General features: G+C 66.9%; 1 protein-coding gene across 4 annotated transcripts; it reads right to left on the minus strand.

Annotated features, from left to right (window-relative positions):
* Positions 1-1,101: 1,101 nt before the first annotated feature.
* Positions 1,102-18,200, minus strand: SREBF1 (sterol regulatory element binding transcription factor 1). Of its 4 annotated transcripts, none has more exons than XM_054709903.1 (19): positions 17,967-18,198; positions 8,373-8,801; positions 7,865-8,016; positions 7,649-7,786; positions 7,351-7,572; positions 6,675-6,789; positions 6,259-6,455; positions 5,842-6,037; positions 5,530-5,708; positions 5,025-5,286; positions 4,780-4,946; positions 4,511-4,679; positions 3,956-4,064; positions 3,554-3,663; positions 3,307-3,439; positions 2,994-3,159; positions 2,430-2,630; positions 2,222-2,333; positions 1,544-1,857 (listed from the first exon to the last, which is right to left on the minus strand). In XM_054709903.1, the coding sequence occupies exons 1-19, from the start codon at positions 18,049-18,051 to the stop codon at positions 1,634-1,636; spliced, it is 3,366 nt and encodes a 1,121-aa protein (XP_054565878.1). In that variant the 5' UTR covers positions 18,052-18,198; the 3' UTR covers positions 1,544-1,633. The 4 variants fall into 4 exon arrangements, with proteins under 4 accessions (XP_054565880.1, XP_054565878.1, XP_054565879.1 ...); XM_054709904.1 differs by lacking the exon at positions 17,967-18,198 and adding an exon at positions 10,095-10,188; XM_054709905.1 differs by lacking the exon at positions 2,222-2,333 and having other exon boundaries at positions 1,102-1,857; positions 17,967-18,194.
* Positions 18,201-18,317: the final 117 nt, after the last annotated feature.

The raw sequence follows: 18,317 nt of genomic DNA on the forward strand, positions 1-18,317 counted from the left end.
ACCCCTGAGCCGCCTGGGGCGGGGCAGGAGACTCCCCAGAGCCCGGCTCCAGCGGATGGCGTGTCCCTCTGACGACCCCGCCCACAGCAGAGCAGCCTGGACCTGTGTGCAAACCTGTGTACCCTCCCTCGATGTTGCATAGAATGTACATATGTGGGGAACATGCTCGCTTCTCCGTGTGTCGCTGCCGTCGTCGCGCACGCCTCAGCACAGGCCCGGGGGCACCGCGAGGGCGCCTTTCCCCCGCGGCCCCGCCCAGGCCAGCCCCTTGCCCCCGCCCTCAGCTCTGTCCGTGCTTCATAGGCCTGAGGCAGCCCCAGACCGGGGCACCTAGCAACTTCCTGTACATAGACTGTAAAATGGTAAACGTGTGTATTATATCTGGCCTCGTTATATAGTGTATATATATGTATACATATACATATATATAATATATATGAAGACTGTAAAGGTTAAGACTAGTGTTCTTATTAGTATATTGCTTCACACTGAAGATTGTGTGTATCGAGCTGTTTCTAAAAGATGTTTATTTTCCTTAAGAGTAAAAAACAGTCATTGCATTCAGAAAAAAGTCAATAAAGATACGATTGTTTTGGAAGTGTGCAGCCGTGGGTTCTGAGCAGCTCCCCGGGCCGGGCCGGGACGCAGGGGCGGGCGGACATGGAGGGGAAGCTCGGGCAGCAGCGGAGTCGGGCTTCTGGCTGCTCCTCAGGAGCAGAAAGCAAGCACCTGCCGCAGAATCACGCCGCGCCGCCCAGGGCAGGGGCTGCAGGCCCCTCCGGAGCCTGGATGGCAGGCGGGGAAAGGTGGGTGCTCCCCAGACACGCAGGGGGACTGGCCTGTAGCTCTTGTCAGCAGATCCTAAGGACACGGAGCTGTCCTCCATGTCACCCTGGGAGCGGGCGGGCAGAGGCAGGAGGGGAGAAGACAGCCGAGACCATAGGGCCCTGAGGGCCCAGTCCTTACCCAGAAGGGAGACGAGTCCCAGGCAGAGGGGTGCAGGGAAGCCTCCGCCTGGCTTTGGGGGAAGACCCAGGACCCCTCTGGTCAGCACCAGCGGAAGCACACACCCTCCCCAAAGAAACAAAACCCAGATTATAAATAATTTCATTTTTTATTCTCTGTACAAAACTTCTCAACCTACGAAAATAGTTTATAAATGGCAAAGTAGCACTTGAGCCTCAGAGGCCAGGAGACTGGTGCGCCTGATGGACAAGATCTCTCCGGGAGGGAAGCAGGGCCCCCTTGCCGGCCAGGAAAGCCACTGGCCCCTCAGCTAGCCACACGCACCCTCTTCCCTCCACCGGGTGCCTGCAGAGCAGCGGCCACAGACCCGACCGGCTCCTGCAATTCCCCGACCGGCCACCAGAGGCCAGCACCATCCTGGCCTCGGCGCCTTGGGTTGGGGAGTGGGCAGGGGGTGTTGGGTCCCGCTCCCTGGGCCTCCCAGGTCAAGAGGCAAAAGCCCCCGAGGATCTCCCCTTCGTCCCCATCTCCGGCCGATGCAGGGCGGCCCCTGGGTGAACTGCAGGCACTGGGGTCTCTGGCGCTGCCTTTGGCACGCGAGGCTGCAGCCGTGACAGCCAGAGGGCAACAAGGCCCTTGACACCAGGGCGGGGCGGGCGCCAGGGGTCTAGCTGGAGGTGACGGTGGTCCCGCCGCCCAGGCGCAGGAGCATCTGCTGGCAGTCGTGCAGCAGCCGGCGGTCCCCGAGCTTCTCGAGCACGCGCTCCGCCTCGGCCAGCATGCCCACGCGCTGCCCCGGCACCGCCAGCAGGCAGGGCGGCAGGCAGCAGGAGGCCAGCAGCAGGGCCTCGGCGTGCTCCCGCCTGGGGCGCAGCTCCCCCTCCGCTGCGCCTGCACGTGCACACAGCGCAGAGCCCATCAGGGTGCCGCCTGCCCGCCCGTCCCGGGCATCTTGGAGCCTCAGACCCCCTGGGTCGGGCGCAGAACAGACTCAGGGGCACATGGGCACAGTCGCGCATCCCACATCGCCTCATTGGATTCCTCGGTACACGCAAGTCACACCCGGTCCAGGCTACTCCCACGCCTGGTGAGGCTGGCCCAGCGTCCCCGCCCCCTAGTGACCCCGCCCCCTAAAGGCCCCCACCCCCTAAAGGCCCCTACCCCCAAAACGGCCCCCACCTCCCTAAATGACCCCGCCCCCTAAAGGCCCCCACCCCCTAAAGGCCCCCGCCCCCCTAAAGGCTGCCCCTCTCACCGCCTTTGCCGCAGGCGCCTGCCCTTTTCCTCAGACTGCGGTCCAGGAGCTGCTGTGTCCGCGTGGGGCTGGCCCCTGCCATCAGCCGGGCCGTGGCCTCATGCAGGAACACCTGGGCAGGAGGGACCGGTGAGTCAGGGTTCAGGCCAGGCCCCCTCTCCCGCTCCAGCTGCTTCCTGTGCTCGTGTGGGGTGCCCGGGGCACTCACCCTCCGCATGGCGGGCTGGAAGCTCTGCGCCAGGCGCCTCAGGCCGCTCAGGTCCCGCTGGAAGCCACGGAGCTCGAGGGCTGAGGCCTGGGCGCCGCTGCCCGGGCCCTGCACGGCCGGGGCTGGTGCCGACGGCTGCTGCCTCAGCCACAGGCTGGTTCGTGCCCCAAGGAGCAGGTCACACAGGAGCAACTGCATGGCCTGGGGGTGGCGGGCAGGGCAGGGTCATGGGGGCTCCAGCCCTGCGGGGGTGGGGGGGCCTGCGGTGCCAGGGGCCGGCTCCGAGCTGCACTGCCGAGGCACTGCACCCACCTCACACGTGCAATGCAACAGCAATGCACCTCGGGGCCGCCCGCTCCAGGCCCCACGCCCACGCCTGCCACACTGCACACCCCACCCCTCCTCGGGGGCGGGTAACCACTGTTCCCGGACCCAAGCCTTAGCCAGGCCCCCAGTCCCGCTCCTGTGGGCTAACCCCTCGTCTCCTGCAGCCCGGGAGGGAATGACCGAGGAGTGGAAAGGCCGCGACCCGCAGACCCGCCAGGGCCCTGGCCCCGCCCTCACCTTGTCAATGGCGCTGCCGGCTGTGGTGGTGGCCAGGCTGTCCTGCAGGTACTCACTGGCCTTCTCACAGATGGCCAGGCTGGCCGGGCTGGAGTCGGCCTTCCTGTGGCCCAGCAGGGCCCGCGCAGCCTTGAAGGAGAGCAGAGCTGCCCTGGGCAAGGGTCTCCTGTGGGGGGCAGGGCAGAGAAGTGGGGTCAGAGCAGGCGCAGGCCCCCAGAGCCCCCCCTGCCCTGGTTCCAGCTTCATGGCAAAGACAGTGGCGATCCCCTCCGCACAGAGCAGGGGCTGGGGCTGGGGGCTGGCCCGCGCTCACTCCGACTCCTGCAGGGCGCGGGGCAGGCGCTCCACCAGTGGGTACAGCCGCGCAGCGGCCTCCTCGTCCCGCCGCAGCCAGTGCGTCACCACAGCCGTCAGCGCGGCCCACCACTTGGCCACTGGGTCTGTGCCTGAGGGAGCAGGGGTGCAGATGGGAGCGCTGCTGAAACAGCCACCCTGCACCGGAGGCCGCCCTGCCGTGGAGCAGGGGCTGGGGGCAGTCACGGGGCAGGGCCAGGGCTCACCGGGGGTGGTGGCCATGCTGGAGCCCACGGAGAAGCTGCACGCCGGGGCCCCGGCCGCATCAGAGCAGCTGTGCAGCAGCTGGAGGTACCCCAGGGCCTCCGAGAACTCCCTGTGGGGGAGACTGGTGTTAGAGCAGGCGGCCAGGCCCCGGGCGTCCGGGAGGGCACTGGCCCTCCACACCTCCCCCAGCACAGCCTGCCGTCCTGGCTCTGAGGGGCACTGTCACCGCCGGCCCGGCTGGTGGGAGACGGATCGGAGAGGAGCCGAGACCCCCCCGAGGCCACCGTGGCGAGTGGACGGTGTCCTGGCTCCGGTCACCTCCACAAGCCCCCAGACACAGCCATTCCCAGACCACACGGGGCGGGCTCCTGCCTCCTGGGGCGTGAGGACGGGACACTCGCCTGTCCCCGTCAGCTGATGCAGGGCTGGGGCTGGGCTGGGCCACACAGTTCAGAGCTCGCTCCAAGAGGTGTTCTCGGAACAGCTGGGTCACCTGGGCCAGGGGGTCCACTGTGGGGAGGAGTGGGTGAGTGGGGAACTGCAGTCTCCACATGCCCTCTCCTGGGCACACAGGGGGCTTGGCTCTGGGACAGATAAGTGGGTGAGTGAATACCCTGCCCCTGCCTTCGACAGCATGACCTACCTGGGCCAGTGGAGCCAGCTCCCGGGCTCCCTCACCAGCTCCGCCCTCCCGCCTGGGGTCGCCTCCCACGTCCGCCACCTGCCCCACACCCCCTCCTTTCCTTCTGAAGAGGCCCAACTGAGAGACCAGCCCCAAAGCAACCACGGACAGCCAGGGACACCCGAGATGCAGGGACGGACGCGCAGGAGCGAGGCTAAGAAATGCGAGTGGAGAACAAAGGCTGGGGAGGGCGGGGGCTGGGGGGGGCTGGGGAGGGCGGGGACGGGGGGGGGGGCCCGGGGGGCCGGGGGGCTGGGGAGGGCCGGGAGAGCACCTGGGTTCCCGGCCGAGCTGTACAGGCTCTCCCTCGGGGGGCTGCACACGGCCCAGTCCCCATCCACGAAGAAGCGGTGGCCCACAGGGTGGCAGAGCCACTGCATGGCAACGGGCACTGAGCCGCTCTGTGCCAGGCAGGCCTGGCGGGCACTGCTCAGGAAGAAGCGCTGTGGGGAAGGAGGTGGCTGTCACTCTGCCCCGGGCAGTGCCCGTGGGCCTCATCCTGTGCGGCCCCCCCCCCCCCCCGCGCCCAGCCCCCCGACTCACTGTCAGAAAGTGCAAGGCCCGCGGGAGGTGGGTCTTGACAGTCAGGGCAGCGGCCACGTAGATGTCAGCCAGCGTGGCCGCGGGCACGGCGTCCCCCGCACACTCGGCCAGGTTCAGGGCACTCAGGGCCAGGCTGGCGGCAGTGAGGCGGCCGCCGGTGTACTTCCCTGGGAGGCGACGGGGCGTGAGGCTGGGTGTGGTGCAAAGGCGGCAGGAACCCGCGGCCCAGCTCCTTGCCCACGTACCCGTGGCGTGGAGCTGGTGCAGCCTGTGGTAGACCAGTGCCGCGTCTCGGGCACTGGCGCGGGCATCGGCCTGCAGAGCGCAGTCCCTTTGCAGACCCCCCGCCTGGCCTGCCAGCCAACGGCCCAGCCAGAGCCGCTGCAGCAGGTGGCGGAGGAGGTTCCAGAGCAGGCTGCAGGCCAGGTCCAGGCGGCAGGTGGGCAGGGGCCGGCCCAGGGCCCGGAGGGCCAGCTGCAGCTGCTGGGCGGCCTGGGCGCAGTCCCCCTGGGAACAAGGTTTCCCGGTGAAGCCAGGTCAGGGACACAAACCCTGAGCACGACATCCCTCCAGCTCTGATGGACCCTCCAGCTGGGGTCCCCGCTGAGCCCGGCGCCCCTCCGCAGAGGTCAGAGGGAGACTGAGCAGCAGACAAGAGCAAGAGGACAGGGTAGGTTCCTGGCCCGCCCAGAGGGCAGGGAAGAGGGGGTGATGCCCGCCCCGCCCCGCCCCGCCCCGGGCAGCCCTTACCCTGGCCAGGTCCAGGTCCGCCTGCTTGCGGTGCCTCCAGAAGTGCACGGCGGGGCCGGAGTGGGGCCGCGTGACGGGCTCTCCATAGACGAAGAGGAGCGCCAGGGAGCCCAGCACCAGCAGCCCGTTAGTCAGCCAGACCAGCGGGGGCAGCAGCCGCGGTGCCCAGCCAGGGTCCCCTGCGGGCAGACAGAGGCTGGGGACAGAGCTCCCAAGACATGCAGGGCCCAAGCCCACAGGCCTAGAATCTGCATCCCAAGGGATCCCCCCCCCCACCTCTCTGCCGAAGACACCCACCCCAGCCTGTCCTACCTCCGTCGTCAGTGCCCAGCATGCTGCGCCCAGAGCCCTGGCGGGTGCTGGTGGCATCCGAGAGGCCAGGGAGGGCCCAGCTGCCCAGCAGGGAGGCCAAAGGGTTGCAGGAGAGACAGAGGAAGACGAGAGTGCACAGGGCCAGGCGGGAGCGGTCCAGCAGGCCCCGGCTGTGGGCGGGCGGCAGCGGCGTGGCCTGTGGGGCGGAGGGGGAGGACTGCGCAGGGTCTGGGGAGCGTGGCGTGGGGCCGGGGGGACAGCGCTCTTCCCACCCTCACTAGGGGACCCCACGCGACTCCGGGTCCCAGGCGTGCTGTCTATAAAGGGAGGTGGGATATGTTAGGGCTTTTTCCTGACCCAGTCCCGGGGTCAGAGGGTGTCGCTGGGAGCCAGGCAGGGGCCACCCCGCAGGCCCACCTGGCTGTCCTCGAGGACTGGGCTGTCGGGCTCCGAGTCGCTGCCCTTGCCGCTGAGGGACGGCGGGCTGCTCTGGGAGGGGGAGCCCGCGTCCGAGGGCGGCGGGCTCAGCGTGTCCACCTCAGGCTTTATGCCCTCCATGGGCACGTCGGCGTCTCCTCTCCCACCACAGGCGGACACCAGGTCCCTCAGAGGCTCTACGGCAGGAGAGGAGCGGGCTGGGGGTTAGGGCAGAGACCCCGCCCCACCCACATCAACTTAGGGCCCTGGGGGAGGGACCTGGGAGTCGGCCCAGCTTCTGAGGGCTACTTTAGGGGAAAGAGAAGCTAAGGGCCTAGAGCCCTTGTAGGGTCAGAGCGTAAGGTGAGACGGGGCGGGGCAGGGCCCGAGCAGGGGCCTGGGCGGCCGGGACTCACTGCTTTTCTGCGCAGCAGCGCGCAGACTCCAGTTTTCCTGCTTGAGTTTCTGGTTGCTCTGTTGCAGGAAGCGAATGTAGTCAATGGCCTTGCGCAAGACGGCAGATTTATTCAGCTGCAGGGGCAGGAGCAGACGGCACAGGTGGCCGGTCAGGGGGGCAGGTGGCACCTGGGCAGGGGGCGGGGCTGCTCGTGGGACAGCTGCCTCAGGGCCTTTGTACTCGCTGTTCCTGCTGCATGGAATGTCCCTCCCCTGGAGCCCGTCCTCACAGGAGGGGCGTGAGGGTGAGCATGTGAAACGCACAGCAGTGCCTCACTGACACCACGTCCCTGCCTCACACCGACACTCCGTGAGGCCTGTCCTGCCTGGTCCTCGTTGGCACCTCGGTCCCTCCCTGCGTTGTGTCCTCCCGTGGAACTAGGCCGTCGGGCAGTCTGCCCGTCCCTCCTCTCTCTCGTTTACTGTCGTCCAACTAGAACATCAGCTCCCCGACTGGAGGGTTTTGTCCGTCTGTCCTCGTCTTTATCCCCGGTGCTTAGAATAGCCCCCGGGGCACAGGGAGCCCCCCAGTTTAGCTGAATGAATAAAGTGGCCAAACAAGCAGACTGGCCTGCCAGGCCGCCCTCCTCCCCCCCAGCAGCCTCCCTCCTGGGCGCCCTCTGCCTGCGCTCGCACCTTCGCCTCCGCGCCCACCACCAGGTCCTTGAGCTCGACGATCTTGTCGTTGATGGAGGAGCGGTAGCGCTTCTCAATGGCATTGTGGGCTGTTCGCTTCTCACCGCGGCTCTGGGCCGCTCCCAGGGCCTTCCCACCGGCCGCCAGCCGACTGATGGGCAGCTTGTCGGCGTCCACGACCAGCGGCACTGTCGCCAGGAAGGCTCCGCCGCTCACCAGGGTCTGCGGAGCCGGCACGGGTCACCAGGCGGCCGCGTGTGCGCGGACCCACCACCGCCTCCCCGCCCACGCCACCCACCTGCAAGGGCCCGGTCTGCACCGCCGTGCCAGCGGCCAGGGAGCCGACGCCGGCCGCCTTCCCGGGGGCTCCCAGGTCTGCCTTCACGGCCGTCAGCAGCAGCGAGTCGGCCTTGATGAAGTGGGGCTGCAGCAGGACCTGGCGGCGGGAGGCCTCGCTCTGAACGGTGGCTGGGCCGGAAGTTGCCACCCCCCAACGCCTGGCCACACCCCTTACCGGGACCTGCTGGATCTGTGAGGTCACAGTGGCTGTTCCAGGGGCCACTGTGGTGGGGGCTGTGGCTGTCAACAGTGGCTGGGGGGCTACACTCTGAACCTGGGCGTGCAAGGAGCCCGGCAGCGGCTGTGGGGTGCTCCCTGGAGGGGTCCCTGCAGAAGTAAAGTCTGGGCTGTGGGGACGAGCTGCCTAACCCACGTTCAGCCTTGCCTCAGGGTCTGTCACTGTGTGACCGTGGACGAGTCATGACCCCGTGGCCTCAGTTTCCTCCCAGCGCCCCTTCCGGACACACCTGCCTGGGCTCTGAGGCGAATGCGCTCGCCTGCCAGGCAGGTGTGTCCGGAAGGCGGCGTTGATGTGACGCCCAGCAGAGGGGGAGGCAAAGCTTATTAACCCAACAGAACACCAGTGCCCAGAGACCACCCATGTCTACCGCCTGCCAATTCCCCTGCCCGCACCACAGCGGCCCTGCCCCTGCCCCGCTCCCTCCCTCCCCCCACGCCCTCACCTGTGGGAAAGGCTCCGGCGGGACTGGGGTAGCCCGGCACGGGGCCCGGGCTGAGCTGCAGTGGGGCTGAGGCCGGAGAGCTCTGGGGCGCGAGGGCCCCTGGCAGGGGCTGTGGGGTGGGGGGCTGCAGGGCGGCCAGTGGCACCGGCTCCTCCTTGATCCCAGGCCCAGGGGAGAAGGCGGGCCCGGATGGGTACATCTTCAACGTGGGCGCAGGCTGGGGAGGGGACAACAGTGGGGGGATTGCCTTGGGCCCCCCCAGAAAGCCTGCGAGTGGGGAGCTCATAGTGGCATGCGGTGGAGACGAGCTGCCGGGGGAGCGGGCTTCGGGAAGCGCGGGGTCCGCGCCCGCCGCTCCGCCCCCAGCGTAGGGCGGGTCGAACAGGCCGGGAAAGTCGGCGTCCTGGTTGCTGAGGAGCTGAAGCATGTCTGGGGAGGAGAAAAGGCCGTGAGGACAGGAGCCGGCTGCGCTAGAAGAGCGTCACACATGTGCATGCCCCATCCACACGGCGGCACGTGAAGGCAACGCACCCCCGTGGGCTGTGCTCCCAGACACACGGCCACTTCCCGGGCACCCGTGACGGAGCAATCGTGTGCCTCCCTTGTCAGAAAGTCGCTGCGCACGGGCAGGTCGGGGCGACGCATGGCCAGGGCCCAAGGCCCCTTCCCTCAGCCCACACCTCGGCTGAGACAGACGGGTCCTGGGCACAAGGCTGCAGCCTGCAGAGCTGCCCTCACCACCTTCCTCCACGGGACAGACAGCTCGGAGCAGAGGCAGCTGCTGGGCACGTGCGTGCCAGCGAGCGTGTCCGCATGCTCTGCCCAAACTCTGCCGCACCAAGCACGCTGGGACCCTGTCCGGGCTTGGTTTCCCTCCATAACAGAAACGGTGGCTGTCCTGAGGCCCTCCTCCTGCACAGACTGGGACACCCTCTCCTCGACTGCCCAGCCTGGCCGCAGGCCCACCCCGCAGGCCCCTGGGTCAGCCCGGGGCCCTCTAACCCACTGCGGGCAGCTACCCACTGGGTCAAAGTTCCCTGCGGGACCCATGAGCACAACCCTGGGCTCATCCCTGGCCACACCCGGTGGGAAGGGGAGGGGTGGGGAAGGGAGGGGAGGGGAGGGGAGGGGAGGGGAGGGGAGGCCCTCTAGGCAGGATGCTGAGGCCTTGCAGGCGGGCAGCCGGCACAGCTGCCCTCAGTGCTGCCTGGCTCCTTCCCACGGCAGGTGCCCCGGCCCAGGTAACTGCGGGGGCTCCCTATGGCCTTCAAAAAAGCAGTAGGGGTGCCGGCTCAGCCTCCCTGGCCCCCAAACAGAAACACGTTGTGGGTCCCGAGGTTATGAGGCTCATAACATACTTTCCCTTGCAGCCTCTCCCATCCCTCACCGTCCTCACTGAGCCTCTTCGATAGATGGGGAAACTGAGGCCCCAAAAGAAAACGGATTGGGCCCAGGGCTGGGGGTCAGGGTTAGACACCCAGAACGCCCGCCGCCCGCGACAGAAGGACGACCGGCCCTCGGCGGCGGCGCCCGGTGCCGAGGCCGCCTCTCCCCACGGGCTGGGCTGCGGGAGGTGAGGGTGGTCCCCGCCCTCCTGGGGGCTGGGAAGGGCGCCCCGCCCCTCGGAGCCGGCGCTTCCCATTCGTGTCTGACAGCCGCCATTCGCAGGGGTGCGTGGCCCGCAGGGAGGTGCAGGCTCGTGGCGAGGGGGCCTCCAAATACCTTCGAACGTGCAGTCCATGGCTCCGCGCCCGCCGCCCCAGGGGCGTCCAGGCAGCCGGCCGGCGGGTCTCCGGCCTCACCTGTCACCTGCCCCGCGCCGCGCTCCGCCGCCGCGCCCGCCCCGCCCGCCCTCCGGCCGCCGCGGGGCATGGGGTGAGCGGGCGCGGCCAATCAGCGGCTGCGCCTCCGCCTCCCTGGGGTCCCGCCCCGGCCCCGCCCATCCCGGCCGCGGCTCAGCTTCAGGTTTCACCCCGGACTCCAACGGGGCCGGGGTTACCCCCGGGCACTCGCCCTTAACCCGCTTGGCGCCGGGGTTACTGGCGGTCACCGAGGACGGGCCGGCCCCCGCTCCCTGACCAACTCTGACAGCGCGGCGGGCACGCAGGGCGGGCGCGGCGGGAAGAACCCAACACCGGGCCCGCAGGTCGCCACCCCTCGCAGCCTGTTTAACCCTTAGAGCATGGGACGACCACCTCCTTGGCCGGGAGGAGCACAGGGAGGAGGACAGGAGACGGGGTGGAGCGCTTACTGAGGCCCAAGGGGACCTCCCCTTGCAGGGGCTCCAAGAACCCGCCAGAGCAAGGAAGCCACCCCCACCCCAACGCACACCGAGAATCCCTGCGGGTCCTGATTCTCGGATGGGGGGTGTGTGTGTGTGTGGTCAGTGAAGTCTCCTAGCCCCCCAGCAGTCCAGGGAAGGCCTGATTCATGCACTGGAGGGTCCCTATGACAGGTGAGGAAGGCAGGGTGTCAGCCCCAGGGTGACAGGCTCTGGGGGTCCTTGAGGGGGTACCTAGGCCCATCCCTCTTTCTGTGTGAGGTCAGAGTTGAACAGATGAGCAGAGCCTGGCCAGCAGTGCAGCCACCGCAAGGCCGGCCCAGCCCTCCTGCTCCCGGGCTCCTGCCACCTTGGAGGGGCCGCCCCTGGGCAGGCAGCATGGCGACGGAGCGGGTGGTGGTGGGGCTGGAGCCTCCGTGAGGAAACGGGACCTCGCCGCCTCACACCCCTGTGCGTTCCCCAGGTCCCGCCTGGCCCTGCATGGCCCAGGCCAACAGAGTGCCCCTCCCCCCTCCTCTGCCGGCGCGACGCTCTCGCTCTCCCTCACTCTCGTGCCGTCCTCTTCACCAGTTTCCTGCCTCCTTTGGTTTTCCATTTCTCACACCTTGTGCTCGGCGCCGTGCGCCCAGAGCCGGGCGGCATGGGGGACCGCACTCGGTGACCCTCCCAGAGGAGGGCTGGCCTGGCAGAGGACTCGGGCGGGCTAAGCGAGGACTTGGGGAGACAGAGGGCCTGGGGGCTGCGAGGCCCAGCGGCACGCGGGGAGGCCGGCCATCCCTGCCCCCGTGCCTGCCCTGCCCCATCTCACTAATCTCTGCAGAGCTGGGTGACCCAGCCCCATAGCCCCCACCCACCCCACCCCAGATACAGCTGCGGGCAGCCCCGTCCCTCACTTGCTGTGTGATCCTGGGCAGGTCCCCCCCCCCCCCCCCCCCCCCCCCCGGTCTCCAGAGGAGATTCTGAGAGCAGGTGTGGGGAGCACGGCCACCCACAGAGGCTGTCCCTCTGCGGCAGGGCGGCCGGGCCTGGGGAGCAGGCGGCGAGCCGCCGGCAAGGGAGCGGTCGAGTTGGAAGCCCACACCCATCTGGTGGAGATGGTTCCCGGAGAGTTCAGGGTGAGGCAGGAGAGGCAGCTGGGCGTGCAGGTGAGGGAAGCCCCTCTCCGGCCTCACCGGGCCGCCTCTGGGAGCCAGGACAGTGCGCCTGCCCGGGAGGCTGCGGCTCCCAAACTGGGCAGCAACCTTGAGCCCTTGGAGCACTGGGCCTCCGCCTGAAGGCAGGCCCAAAGCACAGCGGCTCCTGTGAGCACCCTCTGGACTTGGGGAGAGAAGGAGGTGCAGTCTCTGGGCCTCAGTGCCCCCCCTCCATTTTTCACCTTCCCTGCCTCCTCCTCCAGCCTGAATCCCTCCTTTTTCCTCTCCTTCCTCCTCTTCTGCCCTGATTCTATCAGGACCCAACAGGAAACCTGAACCCCCCGCCCCCCCCTCCCCCCCGCCTGCTCTGCCTTCAAGCCTCCCTCTGCCGGCAGATGTGGGTCAGCCTTTTCTTCTCTGGCCTGTCTATCCCGAGGCCACAACAGAAACCCCGGGAGGGCCTCAGACCATAGACTTGCAGGAGCCCAGCGATGACCATCACAGAAGCCGACCTCCCATCCAACCTGCATGAGGCCTCGAGCCCCAAACTCTGCTTACATGCCTCCCAGGACAGGAAGCTCACCACCTCTATGACATGGCCTGGTTCGTGAAGCCCAGATCTGTACCTCTGGTAACAACTACTGTCCTTCCGTGTCCGCTGTGCGTCAGGCCTGCGCCAGGCACTGAAGACACAGGGACACCGCACGAAGGCCTTCCCTCGTCGGGGGCGATGGGCAGTTTGCAGGTCGATGGAGGAAGCGGTGCGGGGTGATGGGCACGGGAAGGAAGTGAGGCAGGGTAGAGTGTGAGGGCCACTGGGGATGCCGTGGCCAGGGCAGGCCTCTCTGAGGGAGTGGGCCACAGGGAGGGAGGGTGTCCTGGGCAGATGAAAAAGCAAGTGCAGATGCCCTGGGGCGGGGGCAAGTGGTGTGCCGAGGAGGCCAGTGTGGCTGCAGTGGGCATGAGGGTGGAGGTCAGGGAGGCAGCGAGGAGCTGGGATTCCAACCTAAGTTGCCCGTCACCTGAGCGAGGTCGCCAATCCTCCAGGGCCGTGGTCTGCAAACTGCGGCTCACGAGCCACATGCGGCTCTTTGGCCCCTTGAGTGTGGCTCTTCCACAAAATACCACGGCCTGGGCGAGTCTATTTTGAAGAAGTGGCGTTAGAAGAAGTTTAAGTTTAAAAATTTGGCTCTCAAAGGAAATTTCAATCGTGTGCTGTTGGTATTTGGCTCTGTGACTAATGAGTTTGCCGACCGCGGCTCCAGGGCATGGGCAGGGAAGGCGCCTGCAAACTGTGCTGTGCAGCCCAGATCGCAAGGCCGCCGCCGTGAAAAGGCGGAACAGTAGAAGCAGCTTCCCGCACGGAGGCCCGAGGCAGCTCGTGCCCCAGGGTCACCGCTGCCTGCTGGACGGAGGGTGCAGGGCGGGATGGGCACTCTGAGATACTCCGGGGCGGGGAGACTAAACACAGCTCTGGGCACTGAACAAAACCCCAAAAGTAGTCGCCCTGGCTGGTGTTGCCCAGTGGGTAGACCAGCCCCACTTAGTCTCCCACTCGGAAACCCAGAATCCCCAAGTGGCGGGTGCTCAGAGCTAGGAACCATAGCCCAGAACATCCTAGAAACCTGCAACCTAGGCTCCTGGGATAACCACTGCGGCCATTAGTTTAGTAAACGTATTAGGTGCCAGGTCCTGGTTAAGTCCTCTGAATGACAACTGGGTGAGGGCCTACTATGTGCTGTGTACTGGCCACAACTCTAAGAGGCTGGTTTATCGTGACCCCCAGTGCACTAATGAGAACCTGGAGGTCAGATCTGTTCGGCTTCTTCGCCATGGCCACACAACGACTGGACTGCAAGTCCTCTGGACCCCAGCCTTGCAGCAGCAGGAACATGGGACCTCGGAGCCCTGAAGGGCAGACTTGAGGTGTGACTAGGAAGGGCAGGCTCGCTGGAGGAAGCTGGGGTGTCAATGGGGGGGCGGCTGCAGCAGGGTTCCTGGGCAGAGTGGGTCTCTCCAAGCTACCAACTCTCCCAGCCCTGTCCACATCCGACCACACCTCAAACCCAGGGTGGGGCTCACAAATCTGGAACCAAACCAAGACCCCCTTTCCCAGGAGCCCGCCGTCAGTTCCCAGGGTCAGAGTGCGCGGCCACAGAACCCATGCCTGACAGAGGCACTTCCTCCGGCCGCACAGCCACTCCCAGCAGGGCTGCCGCTGCTGGTGGGGAAAGTCTAGGTCCCAGGCTCTGGCCGGCAGTGACCCCTGCCTGGGGCTGACCGGGTCACTCAGGATGTTTCTGTCCAGTGAGGTGACCCCTGAGCAGGAGGTAACTCCCAGCCACTGTTTGCCTGTCTGTTGGACCCACTCCCAGCATGCTTCTCTCTGTGCCCCAGCCCTGTCCGCTCCGAGGCATCAGCGCTCAGGGGCAGGACATCTTACAGCCGCTACCTCCTGCTTCCCCGGGGAGGCCCTGCAGCTCAGAGGCAGGCCCGCTCCCGAGGAAGACAGCAAGGCGCTGCCTCCGTGGAGGGCGCCGCACCACCCAGAGGGGAGCGGGAGTGCCGGGTCAGCTCTGGATGGCAGGAGGGCATGCGCACGGGCCTTGCAGGCCATGCTGGCCCAGGAATTTTGTCTCGGGGGCACTGGGAGCCATGGGTGGTCTGGGAACCGGGGAGCGATGTGCCTGGAGCTGGGAGCTGGGCTGTAGGCAGTCAATCTCAAGTGTTTTCTGGAAGAGGCTGTGCTGAGAGGCACCAGGGAGAGAAGTGGCACAAGCTATGGCGGGCGGGGTGCCAGATGGCAGTGTGGCCCCGCTGTCCTCAGCATCAGGGCTGCCTGAACCCAGAACAGGCGGACACACATGGCTGGGCCTTGGCGGCAAGGCTGCCGGTGTTGGCTTAGGCCCTTGGAGAGACCCAGGGCCAAGAGCTCCAGAAAGCACTGCCCGGATGGGCCAGAAAGGCACACTAGCTTGTCAGGCCCGGGTGTGGCACACAGAGGCACGCAGAGCAGACCGTGGCGCACAAGCTGCGCCACCAAAGGCTTTGGGCAAACCAGAGCCTCGGGGTGCCCTCAGCCGGGGCTGCCCGGGGGCGGAGGCCTGACCAGCACTCATCTCTGTTTGCTCGGCCACAGCGTGTGAAGGTCTGATCCATCAACTGGTCCACACACGTGTAGCAGGACTCAATCCCTCTGCCCACGGCGTTGGGCACCCCGAGGCAGAGCACAAACAGAGGCCGGGGAGGAGCTCATGGCCGGTCGCCAGGGCAGAGCTGACCCACAGCACACAGGCCTCCGCTGCTGGGCCAAGACCAGTCACATGACAGAGGGCGTGGCCGGCAGGGTGGGGCTCGAGGCCGTGGCTGGTGCCAGACCTCAGTCTCATGACTGTAAGGCCACTCTGGGCTGGGAGAGGGAGGTGGCCTTGCGGCCTCTGACCTCTCTGACCCAGGCCCCAGCCCAACCCCACATGGAGCAGCCTCTTGGGTTCCCTGTTCTATTGCCCACTCTCCACACCCCTGACCCCACTCCTAGGAGCCCACAGCCTGGGTCTGAGTCCCCGCTCTGCCATGATCTGGCTGTGTGAACTCAGGCAAGTCACTCAACTTCTCCAGGCCTCGGGCACCCATCTATAGTCGGGAGGACTCGACGGTCAGCATAGTGCCTGGCACACAGTAGGTGCTCAGCTAAGTCCCTACTTGTGTTATGCCTCTACCCCAGCCACCAAGGGAAGCTTATGACAAGGAACCCAAGCCCCTTGCCAAGACGCCCCCGCTTTCTCAGCCTGGTCCCCCCACGTCCTGGCCCTGAGGCCTGCATCCTGGCACTGCCTGGCCCGCTTCTCAACCCTTGTTCCTGTCAGGGGACCTGGAGACCCTGCCCTGCACAACCTCAAGTCACCTCTCCCTAGACCTGATCAAACCTGCCCAGCTCTGAGCGCAGGGTAAGCGGCGCCTCAGACCAGCAGCTCCTCCCCCGCAACCCCCCCCCCACCCGCGCCCCCCCCCCCCCCCGAGGCGCAGTCTGTCTATGGAACTAAGCGAGGAAACCTCTGGGCCAGTGTGGCCCAGACGGATTGTTGTCTGACTGTTGGCATAAAACAAAGCAGGTGACATCGGGCTCTATAGATTTCTAAAAATACAGGCACGTGTCCGGGGCTGGTGGACGGGAGAGCTGTCAGGAGGCAGCGTGACCTGGCTGGGGAGATGAAAATGTTCTTCAGCCAGCTGGGGATGCTCACCCAGCTGGTAAATTTACCGAACTCACTGGACTGTGCCCTGGGAATGGGGAAAGCTTATAATAGGTAATTAGACCCCATAAAAGGGGGACCAGGAGTCTGAAAAAGCTTGTATAGGCACACGTGATTAACAGCTTCTCTGTGGCAGTAAGTATTTTTTCCCTTTTGCTCACCTGTGCTTTCTAATTTTTCTATGATGCAAAGAACTTAGCTGTGTAAACTGGGCGGGGGGGGGGAGGGGAGAGGGGGGGGGGAGCAGAAAAGACTGAATAACAAACAAGAAATGCTCTGCTGCAGTGGGCAACCCTTATGTCCAGTCCAATGAGAGTCCTCCTGCCGGCGTGGCCAGTGGTGGTGGCTCTGGGCAGTGCCTCTGGGCTGTGGCTCTGGGCTGTGGCTCTGGGCTGTGGCACCATGACAGCGTGGTGGCTCGAGGCAGAGGGGGCGGTGGGGCAGGTCTGCAGGCCTCTCTGAGGCTGCCTCTTCTTTTCCACGCCCCCCCACCAGAACCTGGGGGCCCCTCTCCTGAAAACCGCCACGGTTTCTGCACAGCAGGGCCAGCACCTGGAAGTGGGTCCCGTGTCTCCCGAGCTCAGGCAAGCCAGACCGGGGCTGGGGCTGAATTCACCCCAGCAAGAGGCCAGTTGTTCTTTTTTTCCTCAGATGAGAGTGGGGGCCTAGTCTGATCTCCAAATGCCCCCACCCCTAATGGCTGCCCAATCCTGGCCTTTGGGTCCAGGGGAGAATGTTTCTATAAATGAGTCAACAACAAAGGTCTGTGCCAGACGCACCTGCCCCGGTGTGAAGGGAGGCACGGGATGGACCCAGAGGGGGAGCCTGAGGATCAGGGTGTCAGAGGGCTTGTGTCCAGTTTCAAGTCCTGACCCCAAAGCCCAGGTCTGCACACTTGGTCAAAGCGCCTTCCAGGCTCCACCTCTGGGCCCGCACTTGTGGGCTGTGAGTGGGTCCGGCTTGATGGCCCCAGGACAGCGGCCAGGGCTCTCCTCTGGGCCCCTGCCCCCCCCCCCCCCGCCTGGCCTGAGGGGCAGCAAGGCAGCAGAGGATGGACTGTGCTGCGAATCCGGACGCAGCAGGCGCTCTGAGGCGTCCATCCAGGTTGTGGGGAGTGTGAGTCCTGAGCTGCCGGCCTCAGTTTCCCTATCAACCAAGTGCAACTCGGCCAGAGCGGCTGAACCTGCGCACAACCGTGGAGGGCAATTGGCGGGAGCTTCCGTTTGCCCGTCTGCGAAGTGAGGCAACAACCTGCTAGGCACCTGCTGCTCCGCGGTCCCCAAACCCCTTCTCCTCACAGGCAGCGCTGAGGCTTTAAAAGATGCAAATAACCAGCTCGCCCTCGGGCACCTTCCCACCTCCCGGGCAGGCCTGAGCGGCGGCGCTGGGAGGGAAACATCCTCTCACCAGCCCAGAGGCCTCCGCTCCACAGTCTGCTCCACAAGGTCTGACCCAAGTAGCCCACCCCCGCTCCACCCCAGGTGCAACTAGACCTCAATGTCCGTTTTGTTCCCGGGGCTTCCTGCGCCCCGAAGGGCGTAGCCCAGCTGTTCGAGCCCCGCGTTGGGGACGGGACTGGAATCCACAGGGCTGCGAGCCCCCCGAGGCCCCCCCCCCCCCCCCCCCCCCCGGATCCGGACCGCGCGCAGGGCGCAGGGCGCACTCTGGCCCCGGGGACTGACCGTGAGTAACCCCGCGCCGACGTCACGGGGACCGGGCGGGGCCTCGCGAGGCCGGATCCCCAGCGCGGGGCTGAGGGCTCACGGGTCGCGCGGCCTGGGGCCCGGGACGCCCAGAACGCACGCGTCCCGGCCGCGCACCCCCGAGGGCCCGATGGCGCAGCTCGAGACGCCGAGCCGCGCCATCCGGACACGCGGGACGCCCCGCCCGGGAAAGCCGGCTCCCGCGGCTCCGCGCCCCGACGCACCTTCGATGTCCGTCAGCAGCGCCGCGTCCAGCTCGCAGGGCTCGGCCAGCGCCCGCTCCAGGGCCGTGAAGGGCGGCTCATCCATGGCGCGTTCGCCGCGGGTCGGCCCGGCGCGCACGGCTCTCGCCCGAGCGCTGCGTCCCCCGGGCCCGGCGCCCGGCCCCCGCGCAGCTCCTCGGACTCTGGGTCCCGGCGGCTCCGGGGCGGCGGGCGGGCTGGCGCGTAGGCCCCGCCCCTGGCGGCCCCGCCCCACCTGGAGGCTCGGCGACCGGCTCCCCGCCGTCCGCCAGGCCCCAGCGGAGCCCGCGTCCCTCCCCCGCCCGCCCGGCGGAGCCCCCGGCGGCCGCAGCG

Source organism: Eptesicus fuscus, chromosome 20 (assembly GCF_027574615.1).
Source record: "Eptesicus fuscus isolate TK198812 chromosome 20, DD_ASM_mEF_20220401, whole genome shotgun sequence".
Classification (NCBI taxonomy): Eukaryota; Metazoa; Chordata; class Mammalia; order Chiroptera; family Vespertilionidae; genus Eptesicus; species Eptesicus fuscus.

Excerpts from the sequence above, each read along its gene's own strand:
- SREBF1 (XM_054709905.1), bottom strand. The coding sequence starts at position 18,051 with ATGGATGAGCCGCCCTTCACGGCCCTGGAGCGGGCGCTGGCCGAGCCC. Across the intron at positions 7,787-7,864 it reads CACAGATCCAGCAGGTCCCG|GTCCTGCTGCAGCCCCACTT; the intron begins GTAAGGGGTGTG and ends TCCCGCCGCCAG. Across the intron at positions 3,160-3,306 it reads CGCGCCCTGCAGGAGTCGGA|GAGACCCTTGCCCAGGGCAG; the intron begins GTGAGCGCGGGC and ends TGCCCCCCACAG.